The sequence below is a fragment of the Gasterosteus aculeatus genome, chromosome 12, assembly GCF_964276395.1.
Source record: "Gasterosteus aculeatus chromosome 12, fGasAcu3.hap1.1, whole genome shotgun sequence".
Classification (NCBI taxonomy): domain Eukaryota; kingdom Metazoa; phylum Chordata; class Actinopteri; order Perciformes; family Gasterosteidae; genus Gasterosteus; species Gasterosteus aculeatus.
In genome coordinates, this window is record NC_135700.1 from 13069572 (window position 1) to 13083971 (window position 14400).

At 41.0% G+C, this 14400-nt stretch overlaps 3 protein-coding genes across 8 annotated transcripts; 2 read left to right on the forward strand and 1 right to left on the reverse strand.

Moving 5' to 3' along the window:
* The first annotated feature begins 140 nt into the window (after positions 1-140).
* On the forward strand, positions 141-8109 carry ccpg1 (cell cycle progression 1). 2 transcript variants are annotated; one of them, XM_078084840.1, is made up of 11 exons: positions 323-434; positions 967-1097; positions 1517-1607; positions 1868-1967; positions 2328-2413; positions 2510-2708; positions 3502-3825; positions 4584-4699; positions 5376-5492; positions 5706-6988; positions 7346-8109. In XM_078084840.1, the coding sequence occupies exons 3-11, from the start codon at positions 1548-1550 to the stop codon at positions 7533-7535; spliced, it is 2475 nt and encodes an 824-aa protein (XP_077940966.1). In that variant the 5' UTR covers positions 323-434; positions 967-1097; positions 1517-1547; the 3' UTR covers positions 7536-8109. The 2 variants fall into 2 exon arrangements, with proteins under 2 accessions (XP_040057720.2, XP_077940966.1); XM_040201786.2 differs by lacking the exon at positions 967-1097 and having other exon boundaries at positions 141-434.
* A 16-nt stretch (positions 8110-8125) lies between these two features.
* On the reverse strand, positions 8126-11969 carry pigb (phosphatidylinositol glycan anchor biosynthesis, class B). Of its 3 annotated transcripts, none has more exons than XM_040201810.2 (13): positions 11830-11969; positions 11489-11642; positions 11243-11372; positions 10753-10870; positions 10551-10655; positions 10307-10437; positions 10021-10161; positions 9885-9936; positions 9578-9789; positions 9192-9256; positions 8897-9116; positions 8418-8595; positions 8126-8333 (listed from the first exon to the last, which is right to left on the reverse strand). In XM_040201810.2, exons 2-13 carry the CDS (start codon positions 11595-11597, stop codon positions 8220-8222), a joined length of 1575 nt encoding a protein of 524 aa, XP_040057744.1. In that variant the 5' UTR covers positions 11598-11642; positions 11830-11969; the 3' UTR covers positions 8126-8219. The 3 variants fall into 3 exon arrangements, with proteins under 3 accessions (XP_040057744.1, XP_040057751.1, XP_040057761.1); XM_040201817.2 differs by having other exon boundaries at positions 11489-11625; positions 11701-11888; XM_040201827.2 differs by lacking the exon at positions 9885-9936 and having other exon boundaries at positions 9578-9742.
* Positions 11970-12746: 777 nt separating this feature from the next.
* On the forward strand, positions 12747-13849 carry pigbos1 (PIGB opposite strand 1). Of its 3 annotated transcripts, none has more exons than XM_040197318.2 (2): positions 12747-12878; positions 13490-13849. In XM_040197318.2, the coding sequence occupies exon 2, from the start codon at positions 13535-13537 to the stop codon at positions 13691-13693; it is 159 nt and encodes a 52-aa protein (XP_040053252.1). In that variant the 5' UTR covers positions 12747-12878; positions 13490-13534; the 3' UTR covers positions 13694-13849. The 3 variants fall into 3 exon arrangements, with proteins under 3 accessions (XP_040053252.1, XP_040053242.1, XP_040053261.1); XM_040197308.2 differs by having other exon boundaries at positions 12856-12984; XM_040197327.2 differs by having other exon boundaries at positions 12858-12968.
* Positions 13850-14400: the final 551 nt, after the last annotated feature.

A 14400-nucleotide genomic window follows, 5' to 3' on the forward strand; every position in this document is an offset into this window, starting at 1 on the left:
AGGGTCATTTTTTCCGCAATACAAGTTGTTCCATCAACTTCAACATTCCAGACAGGAAAGTTTTTTGTAAATGAACATGAACACACGTTCATTAACGTGGTTTTAATAGAATAAAAAGCGGGTTTTTTAACCTTGAAGTCGGGCAACAACAACACATTGTCGTGATTAAGCTGTGTGGTGTGTCACGCTTCCTTGTTTATGTTCCTTGCGGTTTGTTTTTAACCTCGCTGAGCACGTTTGACCACCGTGCTGGCTTATGGGAAATGTGGTTCTAGGACGCCACTCTGCGTCTACACCCGAACCACTAAAAACTACATTTCCCTCCTCCGATGTTTTCCGTGTTGTTAAACGATAACCTGGGTCGGGGCGCCCTCACTGCAATACCTCCCGGGCTCCGTGTAAACAGCTTCCTCGTCGCCCACCGCAAAATTCCGGTGAGTTAACTACATCACTTTACTTTGTCACACGCTATTCATGTTTAAAAGCCTGCTAAAATTAACTAACGCTTGCAATAAGACACTAACTGTTGTTCCGAAAATGCCCAGAGAGAGGACTTCGATAACCGACGTTAGCCTCTCGAGTCAGTCAACCGGCCGTTAAGCGACCCCGCGCGCTCCGTGCTAACGGACGATGCTAACGGCTCGCTAGCGGCTCGCTACCGGCTGCAGGGAGACGCTCCTGCTGATGGAAGCTTTGTCTTGTTTTCATTGTCAGTAATGTGTCAGCTGCTATCGCGGTTCATCACCGATAGATGTCACTGTTGAAATGTGATTCTTCAGTTAGTGGTATTATTGTGTGTTTTCAATGGAGCGTACTCGCGGTTCATTAACGTTAACTGCTAAACAAATAATGTCTTGAAGGGGCCTCGTGCTGATGTAACGTTAACTAGTGTATAAAACAATATTTTAGCCATTGAACTTGAAAACCTCCTTAGAACGTGAAGAAAAGTCCCTTTCCACCCTACAGGAGGAGCTGCGAAACCTGCGCTCTGAGATTAGAGATCGGGAGGCGTCAGGACACGGGAGCCACTCGCTGCTGTCAGAATTGAAAACACTTTGAGATGTTTCTATGACAACCAGATCTGGCACACAGTAAATGTAACTTAAGGATCAAACAATTCCACAATTCTGTTTCTATTGCAGGGTACTTTCCAGTTCTTCACATACTAAAGTAGTAACGTTAGAGTTAAAGTAGAATAGTCAAACAGGCTTAAGATTTTCTGCTCCGATACACCAGAATAAATAAATATTATGACTCATTGACTTATTATTGTTGTCAATGTGCAACCACAGTAACAGCCGGACACCAGATAAAGGAGGAGAAAACCGTGTTTATTTGTACAAAACTCGTAAAAGTTTACTATTCTATAATCATGCACAATAATAAAATACGTTTTAACTGTTAAAACTGAAGATTTACAATGCTGTTTTTCAGCTTGTGACACACTGACAGCTTATTTTTCTCACCACTAACGTTACATGTTGTTTACAGTTTGTAACCTTATCATCTCTTTTAGATCACGGTATATTGCTGACAACTGACAGAAAATGTCTGAGACGTCAAGTGATACAGAGTCGTCCTGTGGCTGGACCATTATTAGTAATGAGGTATGAATCCTTTTTTGTTTGTATATCCGGCTATTTTCATTTCTTTTTGTATTCTTTTTTTTCATTTTGTGAATGCCGCAAGATGAGTGGAGTCCAGCACGGCGTTTCTCTTGCTCCTCCATTGCTTAATATTGTACGTCTGCATGCGTTGGCTGATTTATTCATATTTATCACATGATGCGGTAGTTATGCTTTTGAATGAATCAATATGTATTTCTCTCATCATGCTCAGTTTTAGGGTATGCTTCTTGTTTTTAAAGGGTTCAGATATTGAGACTTTGGGGTTGGAGACTGAGCTGTTAGCGGTGCCTGCAGTGAAGGAAGCAGAGCTGCAGGATCAACAGGCGTCTCTATCTAATGGTAAAAATCCTTATTATAAACAATGTTTGCCGGGTGAGATCAACAATAGTTGATATAAGTAATATTAACTACTAATTATGTAATTTGGTTTTCTTTGATACGTTGGCCGTTTATGTGCGGACAGGAATATATGGAACTAGTAAAACAAGTGGGAATCAGCTAATGTCATGCCAACCGCATTTTAATGAACTCTTATTCCAAACCTGTCCAGCGGTTTTCTTTGGCTCAGTCACATAAATAGGAGGAAGAAAATAAATGCATCTGACGATCAGTACCAAATTACCAAATGATTTAAATATGGCCTTTTTTAATAATAACAAGTTTGGTTCACTCATCTTAATTTGAATGTTACATTTCCAGCTCAGTGTGTTGAGGAGAAGGTTGCGGAGTCCCTCGACGAAACTCTGGAAGAACCAACTGTAGATGAGACATTGTGTGCTTCAGAGGTGAGAAGAATATACAAATACCCTTCAGTGTGTCTTTGATTAATTCAGATGCTTCTCCTTTTGCCTTCCAACTTCAGTATATTGTATCTTCCCCAGCCCAGAGATAGCAACTCCAAAGGGAAACAGCATGTGGCTCTGTTGTCCTCAAGCGATCACTCAGATATTGTGACTCTCGGAGACTTAAAGGAGGGCGAGCACGTGGAGGTGGAAGGGGAAGAGGAGGCTGCAGCTAATGAAGAGTTTTACCTGGGGACCTCCTGCAGCAGCCAGTATGCCTTCACCGCAGCAGAGACTGGTAGGACTGCTGCACCACGTAAACCTGTACACTCTGCTTTCTTCAAGATCTCCTTAGCAGGCTGACTTAAATCAACCAAATAACCAACATGGATAAATTGGACAAATCAACACAAACTGTGTTCCTCTGCCTTTTCTTCTACATGATCAAAGCAGGTTTGATGTTGAGTCACTGGAAACTTCCACAGAGTCTTGTGAACTTAGGCTGCCGTCTGAGAAGTCCGATCACTGGGGGGCCGCTCTTTTGCAGGTGTTCTGATTGAAACTTCAGTGAATCTGATATGATGCAAAGCCTGTGCAGCAATGAACGGAACTAATCCTCATCAGCTTCTGACAAGAACACACACTGTTTAATAACGTTTTCCATCTGTGCTTCTTTTAAAAAAAGAAAAAGCATGATCAACCACGTATGGAAAGCATCCGTGTGCATTTAGATCTTTGTAGACCTGTTTACCATATAGTAATAGTTTATTTAATATAATACATGATAGTATCAGTGATTTTAAAGATAAGATGCCTTCATATCTTTGTACATGACCAGATTTATCTGCCTACCTAAAGATGCCTTCATTCACACTTTTTAAGGCCCATGATTTGTGTTGAATATTAAAATACAAAATTGAATCAAGAATTCGCCACGGTATTGTTCTGTATTTGATAATCAGTTGATCTTATTAGCATGATTAACCTCGCTGACACATGCTTTCTGAGCCTGCTATTGTTGCACTTTTTTGTGTTCATTTCTTTTCAGAAAATAATGACAGCAGCCATAACTTTGTGTATTATTCTTGTAGTTTTCCTAGCAAAGCAGCCCACTGTGACAAAATCCAGCAGCAGTGAGGATGAGGCAGGACAAAGCCCGGGCGCTGTGGTCCGCAGACGAAGGTTGAGGAAGAACACCGCCAGCGTTGTCACAGAGCCCGAGGAGGATGTGCTGGGGTCTGGCAGGAGTGAGGAGGAGGAAGAGGAGGTCAAAGAACAGAATTGTCAGCAGCAGGAGGAGGAAGAAGTTGGAAGTCTGGATTATCGAATGCGAGGCCAGGGCGGTAATACCCTCAACAGCTGTATCCTGATCTCCCTCGTCATCGCCATCAGCATCGGCTACGGACACTTCTATGGTGAGAAGTTTACCACGAAACTAAAATGATTGATGTTTTTGTAAACATAGATTTTTATTTAAACGGTATGTGACCTTCATCACCTGTGACCAATGAAATAATCCCACCGGCCGTTTAAGAGTTCATCTGGTTTTGGTCCTCTGCTCTTCTCTCTTCTCAGATGAGGTATTGCGTAAATTTGTTGAATTATCGGTCTTATTATCGTACAAATATCTTGTTTCTTTTCCAACAGCACCATAGTTTTCTTTAAGACCAAGTGGAAGAGATACTATGGCTGCACGGTTATGGACAAAATCATAATCATCGTTATTTTGAGATCACGATTGTTTATCACTTATTCATTATTGCACTTTAACGTTTAAAGGGACAAGAACACTGCTACTACTTTTATTGTTGTGCTACATTCCAGCTAATGTGCACATTTTTCAGGTGGTTAAACAAGTTAGTTTTTTTCAGGTGGTTAAACAAGTTAGTTGTGTTGCTATGCGCCGCATACACAACTCTAACACACTCTGGATATGATTAGTTCTTGGCTAACATATGATTAGTTCTTGGCTAACATCACTTGATGTTACGGATGATGATCCTTTTCGAGGGACTAGCGTCTCACCTTCTGCTCCTGACATTTGATTTACCTTTCACACCCATGTAGTCTGCTTTGTTCTGTTGTCGCTCTACCCTTCTACTACTGCTACTTTCATCACATGCCAAGTGTAATGCAGAAATGTGTAATATGTGAATAATCTGTTGTGTTACAGGTACAGTCCAGGTTCAAGTAAGACAGAAAACTGTAGATAAAGTTGGGGTGAATGAACTTGATGTTGTGAAGGATTTGATTGAACAACATGTTGGAGAACAAGCTTTTACAAACCAGGTCAGTGAAAACAACACAAATTAAACAACAATAAGTTAATTTATGGTAGAACATATTACAATAGTCATTGTCTCACTCTGGTTGCGCCTTTTGACCTTTTTGAAGTCTTATGCATTATACTAACCCCTAAGCCCAACTTGTAGTTTATTCTTTATTTTTGTTTGACCAAAAAACGTATAATGATACTGTGTCCAAACGGAGTTGGTTAAACTTTGGTTATTCTAAAGGCTGTAGTTTATTGTGTTGTCTTAGATCACATTAACACATGTTAACACAAGATCATAATTATTATTGCTGGCTAGGTATGTAAACAAAGTGCCCATAAAATAATACTTGAAAACAACTATAGTGAATGCATTAAAATTCACCTGCAAAGTCATGAAATATATCATTTATTTGAGCTAACACATAAAGAATATAGCAGAAGTCTCATAGTAAGGTAGTATTTATTTTCATTGCATTACACCTGACCAAAATATCATCAAAAAGCTCATAGTCAAGTAGTTGTAGATTCAAACCGATTTTGAACAATGTTGTATTAAGTCGTTATCGTTTTATTTGGGGTTCATCTAGTTATTTGTGGGCCAAATATTTAATTGAGTGAGCCTTCGCTTCACCTTCAACAATCACGACCTGTGTAACAAATGAATGGACTTGTGTCTCTTGTACCATCCAGATCCAGACGGGTTACTCCGGATTAGATGAGAAAAAAAGGATTTCAATGCTCACAGAGATGATTGAGAAAGTAAAAAAAGAGAACCAGGACCTCATCATCAGACAGGAGCATATTCAGGTACTTCTTTGGTTACATATTAATGAAATGTTGAGTAACAAATCAAAACTGAACCTAAAAATGACTTGTATTTGCCCTGTTACGTTTCGTTTTACTGCTCGAATGCTGAATTAAATGTCGTCCAGTTAAATAATCACATATATCAACAGCACTTTAAAAGCCATACGTTTCCCTCGTTTGTCTTCTTGTTGTTTCCCATCTTTTCCCATGAAGGCCCAGAGAGATGACCTGGAAATGCTGCTCAAACAGAAAACTGAGGAGAGGACCAACATTGGGTCTCAGCAGCAGACGTTGACAGCTGAGAACCAGCTGCTGAAAACCTCCTTAGAACGTGAAGAAAAGTCCCTTTCCACCCTACAGAAGGAGCTGCGAAACCTGCGCTCTGAGATTAGAGATCGGGAGGCGTCGGGACACGGGAGCAACTCGCTGCTGTCAGACATACAGGGGCTGAAAGACCAGCTGGATGAGGAGAAACAGTTGATCAAAAGCCTCCACAGCCAGAGGGAGGACATGGTGGCTGAAGCACAGACACTGAGAGAGAAGCTTGACAAGGAGAGAACGGTAACCGGTGAGCTGAGGAGAGAGTTAAATATGCTGAGGAACCACATCAAAACATCTGGAAAGGAAGCTGGTTCAGACGCAGAAGAGCTCCAATCCCGACTGATTGAGCTGGAGAAGAAACTGAGCTTCGAGCAGCAGCGCTCCGACCTGTGGGAGAGACTGTACGTGGAGACAAAGGACGACCGAGCTAAAGGAGACACAGAGTCAAAAGTGAGATGGACAAAAGAGGGCGTGGCGGGGAAAGTGAAACAGACGTTTGATGCCGTGAAGAACTCCACTAAGGCATTTGTCCATCACCACAAAGAGCAGATAAAGAAAGCGAAGGAAGCTGTGAAGGAGAACCTGAAGAAGTTTTCAGATTCTGTCAAATCAACTTTCCGACACTTCAAGCGTTCGGCTTCGACCTTCATTAACAAAGCCAGCGGGTTTTCTGATCAGAGGCAGGCTGAGAGGAACAGGAAAGAGTCATGGAAGCACAGATTCCACAAGTCTCATCACAAACACCAACGCAAACCTGACGATTCCTTCCACAACAATCCCGACGTGCAAAAATCAGAGTATAAAGATCATGACGGTCAAGACGCCGACAAGAGAAACTCGAAAGGATGCTCCGGCATCTTTGACTGCGCCTACCAGGAGTCCAAAGTCAGGGAGCCAATCAGAGCCGACGAATTTTATCCGCTGCTGCAAAGCTACGTGCACCAGGAGGCCGACCACTTCCACCACTGGAAAGAGCTGGAGTCGTTCATCAGCGACTTCTTCCACGACGGAGTCTTCATCCACGATCAGATGCTGTTCACAGACTTCGTCAGCGTCGTGGGAAACTATCTGACCGACATTCACCAGTCGGAGCATCGCGGCGCCGTATTCAGAGACCTCGGTGACTTTGTTGACCGGCACTTTGGAGAAGCTTCTAAAAAGAGCACTGGCCCAAAGTAAGTTATAAAGGATTTGACTTTATTATTGGGTAGGAATCCACACAGTATTATGCTGAAACTTTTTCCAATCCTTTACTAATACTTTCTGGTATTAAATAATATAACTTTCATGACCTAGAAGAGTCCCAACCAGACGTCTTTGAAAGGGCACGTAAAACGTTTTACAAGCCGGACCCTATTTTTCTGACTGTTGTCTCCAACAATCACTTGGACAGACAAGGGGATATACTGTATATGGTCCAGGTTTAAATAAAACACTCGAAATTGCAACGCCGAACTGTCATTTTAATTCTCAGGTTGTACATAAAGCATGTGGTCCTAATGCCACGTGCGTTTTGTGTTGTGACCCCACAGCGGGCCATTTGAAGGACCAGACTCCGACTCAAGGGGGTCGAGGGCGCCGCATCCACCGCGAAGGCAGCAGAGAGCCAGACCTCGACCGCACAGTGAACGCAAATGGAGCCGATACGGAAGAAACGCAGACAGACACACGGCCGACGTGAAAGTAGAACTGGGTCCGTTGCCGTTTGATCCAAAATACTGAAAATTTCCCCACTGATTTAATGTTTTGATTTGTGTTTAGATGCAATATCTCCTTTTTTTTGTAAGTTTGCACAATGTTAATTTGAAATGCTACTGAACCTCCTTGAACGGTTTTGTTTTTAGGGAATTGTTACTTTTTAGAAAAAGATGTGGTATACCAGAATCAAATTCACAAATGTGAAGGTAAGACACTTGTAGAAATGTAAATTTTAGAGATTTTATTACTCAAAGCAACATCGAAACCCATCTTCAACCACTGTACCTACATTTAGCAATACATATGAATTATCGAGCTGAAACATAGTTCGGTATTTTCTTTGATTTGAACAATTTGGATAAAGTGTAAATTCCACATTCTTGGATGCGTTTGTTTATAGCTGTTTCATACAGAGTGAGTGTGTGTTGTAATTTGCTCTCAGAGTTAAGATGCATTCTTCTAACATTCCACCTCTTGCTTATTTAAACGGGACTTGAATGTTTTGTTTGTTTTATTTGCACAAGTTGACAAAAGGTTACTGGAAGAAATAATCTCACCAAATGTATGTTTGAAAATAAAGTTGGTGGTATAAATCAGACATCTGACAAATGGTATTTCAAAATAACATTTAAAATATTTATTTCACGAAGCAAATCTATATTATTTGACATTCTGCAGAACAGACATTTTGCCATTAGTCCAGTGTTATCAATGCCTTTCATAAATAAAGATGCTTCCTCCAACTCTCCCCTCTGGAAAGTGAGTATGAAATATCTCGGCCGTCCTCACAAATTTATTCCCTTTCAAAAAAAAGGAGATTTCCTACAACAAAAAGCACAGATTTACATAAATATTACACCATTTTTTGAAAAATACATGGGAAAATATAATTTGTAAATATCTTACCTTCTCCAAAACATCAAACAAAACCAACATGGTCGGTATAGAAGATTTGTATGGAAAAGAAGTCCTGAGCCAGCGGAGAGGATCGCGGTAGAAGCGGTCCGCTTCATCGACGTAACCTTTCTCTCCGAGATCTGGAGGACACTCGAGGAACCTCATCTTCATCGGGCAGTGCACGTGGCTACGAAGTCGCACAGTCAAAGACAAAGGGTCAGACTTTCTTACTGTCTTCAGAAATGGACTTTAGCATTACTTACCTGATCTTTGGTCATATATTTTCTGCAAATCACAATTCTTAAATTTATATTGAATGCAGGCAACATTCTTCTGCTTCTATTAAAACAGTCACTGCTGAATTATGTGTATGTATTTAGCATACTCGGCTATTATGAACTACATCCCGTCCTAAGACATAATAATGCACATTAGTGTTAAGACTTCGATTTGATCAAGGTCCCTCGAATCGACGTAATTGAGCTAACCTGTAGTAAGGAGTCGAGTGGCAGGGCATGAGGAAGAGGACGTCTGGCAGCGGGGGGCTGGAGGGGCCGCTGACGTTGCACCGCGTCTGCAGGTGGCTCATGACGTCCAGGGGGCCTCTCTGGTGGATCAGGCCGGTGTACAGAGCTGCTGCCAGGTTGCTCACTAACAGGGCGACCGCCGCAGTTCGTCGCCACGCTTTTAAATTAACCAAAGATATCCCTGTAGTAAAAGAAGTATTAAGAGATACATCTGACTGTTGATTGCTGATATTTTACACATGAGATAAAAACTTACCGCAGAAGATCATGCAGAAAGGAAGCACCGGATAGATGAATCTGAACTCCTTGTGAGGAAGCAAACTGAAGGGAAGGATTCAAACATGTCAGTAAGCTGCCGGGTTTTGTTTTTAAAAGCTTCATGTGGAGTTTTTTAATATCATTATTTCAATATTATTTTAAATGACACAAACAAAACAAAACAAACTATACGAACATTTCAGTAAGAAAATAATGATCACATCAAAAAAAATAAAAGATGGCGTCTGTGGGATGAATCCTTGTTTCCGATTGGCTCTGCGTACCCTGGGCGTAGTTGTGCTTAGTCACGTGATCACACTAAAACTCTAACGATAAGCACTCTGATGAATACCGTTGCATGAATGTGAACACGGACATTTTTACCTGTAAACAGTGATTGTCCAGACGACCGCTGCCAACAGAACCTTGTACTTTTTGAAGGCGATGCTGCACCCGTGAAGGAAGAGCGGAAGGTGAGGGCCGATCACGACGGCAAAGCCCTGAGTGATGTACCAGTGCCAAGGATGAGAGCCGTAGAAGTCCGCCACACTGTGCAAGACGTTAAACTTCAGGAAGTTGAACTGCACCACGGTCCACTGAGAACCAGAGAGGAACTGTTACACCTGTAAAGTACTCGTATCAGCAGCTGTTACTGTATTCTAATGACCACATGATGGAGTTTTGGTTTTACCTTTTCATAAAATATGCAGTCGATTACTGTTGAAATCACAACCGCCAGAGCTCTAGAAATGAGGGCAGCAAGTCATTATGGAATAGAGGTGTGAGGATGAATCAGATTCAGTTGACGGGAGATTAAAAGTACAAACCCTATAGGAATCAAGCTCTGAGTGATGAGCCTCAGTTTGTTATCTTCCAACCAGAAGTGGTACATCACCAGAGGAAACCACACAATCAGGGCCGTCGGTCGAACGACGACAGCCAGGGCGACCAGGGTCAAATACATTTTGCTGGAAAATCATCATTAAAGTGTTCAATATATGATAATGATATGGTATGATATGATGATATATCATATGATAATGATAATTGATAATCAATAAAATAATATACTTTAAGGAAGATGATAATCGAATATGAGAAACACGTTGAGACCTGTTGTGTGTTTTGGATCCAGGCAGTGGGAAGTAAGACAGAGCCAGACAGGTGATGGTGGTCTCCATGCTGTTGGTCAGAGTCCTGGTGCAGCAGTACCATGAGAACCACGAGCACATATGGCAGAAGAACTAGAGACCAAAACAAGAAGAGGCTGGAGGACAAGTCGTGTTGGGGCGATCCGAAAACGACGTGAAGCTCTGTTTGCAGAATGAACCTCGGTGAATCCCACAGTACTCCTTACCGTCCATTTTGCAACGTCACGACTTTCCAACGTTCGGATGAGAAAGAAGAATCTGACATCTGCAAACGCAGCAAAGAGTGCTTGAATTATTCGTGGAAGCCATATCTGCAGAGCAAAGCAGAACAGTATGAGTGAAACAAAGTGACTGTATGACCTGTACATTTGTACAGATTTGTATACATTAGAAAATATATGAACTTGCCAGGAGATGAACTGAGTCGTAGTCAATGAAGTATAATATCTTGTATATGAATGCAAAGAGGAGCGGATAGGTGAATCCTCTTATTCCTTCCTTCCATTCCCAGGTCACGTAGCCATAGGTGACACAGTTAAGGTTAGAATAAGGTAAGAAGATACAGGTGTCCAATCTAAGGAGTCTCTTTACATGCAACTTCTCACTGATAAAAGATTTTTTAACAATCCAAAAAAGCAGAAGAAGTCTTCACACGCTAAAGTATGTCAATGTGTTGTTTAGTTTGGATGAAACCATCAAAGATTGTACCTCTCTCCCCTGTTCAATGTCTAGAATAAACCACAACAGAAGTGAACTCTTACATGGTGTCATTGATCCAGAGGTTTGATTGCAGCACCTTCTCACCAGCACAGCTCTCATACAGTCCCGATAGATGATTTTGAATAATAACTATAATCCACAACAGTCCGGGGACATAGTTGCAATGTCAAAAGGATATTTGAAGACCATGCGATGGGAAACCTCGAGAGACTGCCAGTACTCATCGGGGACGAAGCTGGTTTGAACCAGGAAGCAGTTGATGAGTCTGAAAACCACGGCGAACCCAACAACTCTGCTTCTCAGCTCCCCTGTGGAGTTCAAGATGAACCGCTTCATATTAGTGGAACTGCAGATTTGTTCTCATCACAGTAGCAGTTCTTTGGTCCCACTGCTGTATTTCAAGGATCACATAAAGGGAACCGACCGTGGTTTGGACTTTCATCTTCCTTTGAGTACAGTTGGGATTTTCTCTTCCTCAGCTTCACATCTTGGGGTTTATTTCCGAATTTAAGACGTGTTCGGATGTTCTCCATCAGGACATTGTGTCTCTCGGCTTGCTGCCTGTCACCACAGTGCACCTGTCAGAAGTATTACTAAGTTAGATGCAAGTATTAACGTTACATACCTATAACGTACCTGTACGTTCAGTCAGAAGCTGCTTCAAAACAACGATATCCTTTACTTAATTCAATTAACGGAATATACATTTGTACAGTTGTTTAACAGTCACATCTTCAACTAATACGATAACTCATTTATATCAACCTTTATATCACTTCAAGCTGGACTGGACTGGACTTCACTAGTGTGCTTCCGCACTCAAACATACTTCCGGCGGAAGTTACCTTTTTACTTCAAAGTAAAAGGGTAAAAACGCTAAAACAGAAAGTAAATATTAGACGTGATGAAATACAATAAAAATATACATATTGAATCAGTTGATTCACATGATGTAATAACTATTTAAGAGTATACCTTTCCGAATTATTAAATCTGAATAAAAAATACATGATGTACTTGTATCTTTTATCAGCTGTGGCGATGGCGATTAACGGTGACTGCACTGCGGAACAAGATAAAGAGTCATTATTAATGACTGTTCTGTTTTGGACATGAACCTAAACGTGTGGTACGGCAGCACATCCACCATGGACCGCAAACGCCTGCAGAGAGTGGTGAGGACAGCAGAAAAGATCATCAAGACCCCACTGCCCTCTCTGCAGAGCATCTACCACCGCAGTGTTCACAGGAGAGCTGCCTCCATTCACCCCCAACATGGTCTGTTCACGCTTCTACCCCCAGGCAGGAGGTACAGAAGTGCCAAATGCAGGACTACCAGACTAAAAAAGTATTTTTCCCCCACTGCCATTAGAGCCATCAACAGCTGAGAGGACTCTATAACCTAATTCACAACTGGTCTGCACTTTAGCTTATTAGGATTTCACTTACTGTTACTGTACTGTTAATTCATATTGCACACATTTAATTTAATTTAAGTTTTTCCTTTTACAACCTGCTCGGTTGTGCACTTTTTCTCCTTACCTCATTTCTGCCTTATCCTTACCTCATTTTTATTTTTATTTCATGTACATTTATGTATGTATTAATGTATTTTTATTTTTATTTCCAGAAAAGGCAAGCACAGGAATTTCAACACACAGGGCGTGTGTAACTTACAATAAAAATCTTTGAATCTTTAAATCGGGTGAGGAGCAATCAGGCGGCTGTTTACACCACCAGGTGGCGCACTTCCGTTTCCGCTGTTCTGTCATATTCAAAGTAGAAGAAGAAGAAGGCTTCTCCTGCTGCAGCACGTAAGTCCCCTTGGTGCACGTCTGCACATCTGGTGTTTTGACCTCTGAGATACTTTTTGTCTGTCTGTATTTGGAGATTACCAGTAAAAGGTAAACGGCCTCCGCGGTGAGTTGTAAATATTTGCTATTCGTACACCAGGTACCTCGTCTGTTTGAGTTGTATTTAGCTGACTTAACGCCGTGTGGTTCGGAAACTGTCAAACTGGCAGACAGTGACAACATATCCGGTCTGTTTGTTTTAGATACAATACTTTAAAACGTTTTTAATTTTAGGTATCACTTTTCTATAACTGAATGTTTTGTATGACCATGAAATCATCGGCTGTCTAATGAGTCTAGTTTGACGTTTTTGGTTAAAGCTTTTATTCTAACATATTCTCATAACACCGGTCAACACTAGGATTATACTGCCATCTCACACAGGCTTATCCAACATAATTTGCCCTTTTCCAGATCCAAGCATATATTTGATGGATTTGAATATATACGAATGATATATTCCTAATAATGCCGGTGAAGAGCCCTTGTCCAGTTTTCAGCTTCAGTCCTGCTCACAAATGAATAAATAAAAACACAGTGCCTTGGATAACACCACTTCTCTCTTCTTCTAGGGTCACCCTGTGTCTCTACATTAGGATTTCACATTGAAAGAAGCCATGTTACGAAGGAGAGTGCCCTTCTCACAGATCGCCGTAGCAACACTGCTTGGAATCGCTGGTGGTTATTATATTTACAGACCCTATTTTGAGCCGGTGCAGAAGTCCTCAGATCAACAAAACCAGGATGTCCCAAAGACGGATAATAAAACGGACTGAAATCCAACAGAAGCCAGAAGAATACAGATGCTGCTGGACTATCAGAGCTGAAGGCCGTACCGACAGAAAGAACAGCATGGATACATTCATGCTTGTTTGGGGTTTTTTGTTTGATTTGTTTTTGTACAAAATAAAGTTTTTAATTTGATTCGATAATTTGACATTTTGAATTGTCATGTGTTTTTCAATGACTTTTGGCAAAGTTTGTATTCAATGTCATCTATCGAATATTCACATAAATGTTTCAAAATTGGCTTTGCAAACCAAAAATATGTCATTTAGATATTGATTCTAAGTGTGTTATCAAACATGACTTAATATACTGTAAAGTGTCCCAGAGAGTCTGATTTTACACAAACCTAGCATTAACCTAGTATTGTATTAACCTAGTATTGTATTAACCTAGTATTGTAAGTATTTCTGACACAGTTTGCAACTCTGGACATACTTTACTTTTTGTTGTACACTGAAAAAATGTGATGCTCTACAGTTTATTTTATTAGAGCATAAATCCATTTGATCTGGGTGGGGTGAGAGGAGTATTCACATAGTTTACTCAAATGAAAGAATCACTGAAAAAATGTAGTACAAGCGAATGTAGCATATTACTTAACAAAGTTTACTTAATTCAGGTATGCACAGTATATATTTGAGGTCTTCAATACTGTATAGGCAACTTCTATACATTTCAAAGGCAAATATTGTCC

Bases quoted from the DNA above. Each gene is read 5' to 3' on its own strand.
- pigbos1 (XM_040197318.2), top strand. From the start codon at position 13,535: ATGTTACGAAGGAGAGTGCCCTTCTCACAGATCGCCGTAGCAACACTG.
- pigb (XM_040201810.2), bottom strand. From the start codon at position 11,597: ATGGAGAACATCCGAACACGTCTTAAATTCGGAAATAAACCCCAAGAT. The intron at 10,871-11,242 runs ATATCCTTTTGA...TAACTGTGTCAC, and splicing joins TCCCATCGCATGGTCTTCAA to CTATGGCTACGTGACCTGGG. The intron at 8,334-8,417 runs GTAAGATATTTA...TTTTTGTTGTAG, and splicing joins TGTTTGATGTTTTGGAGAAG to GAAATCTCCTTTTTTTTGAA.
- ccpg1 (XM_040201786.2), top strand. From the start codon at position 1,548: ATGTCTGAGACGTCAAGTGATACAGAGTCGTCCTGTGGCTGGACCATT. The intron at 1,608-1,867 runs GTATGAATCCTT...TTGTTTTTAAAG, and splicing joins GGACCATTATTAGTAATGAG to GGTTCAGATATTGAGACTTT. The intron at 2,709-3,501 runs GTAGGACTGCTG...TTATTCTTGTAG, and splicing joins CTTCACCGCAGCAGAGACTG to TTTTCCTAGCAAAGCAGCCC.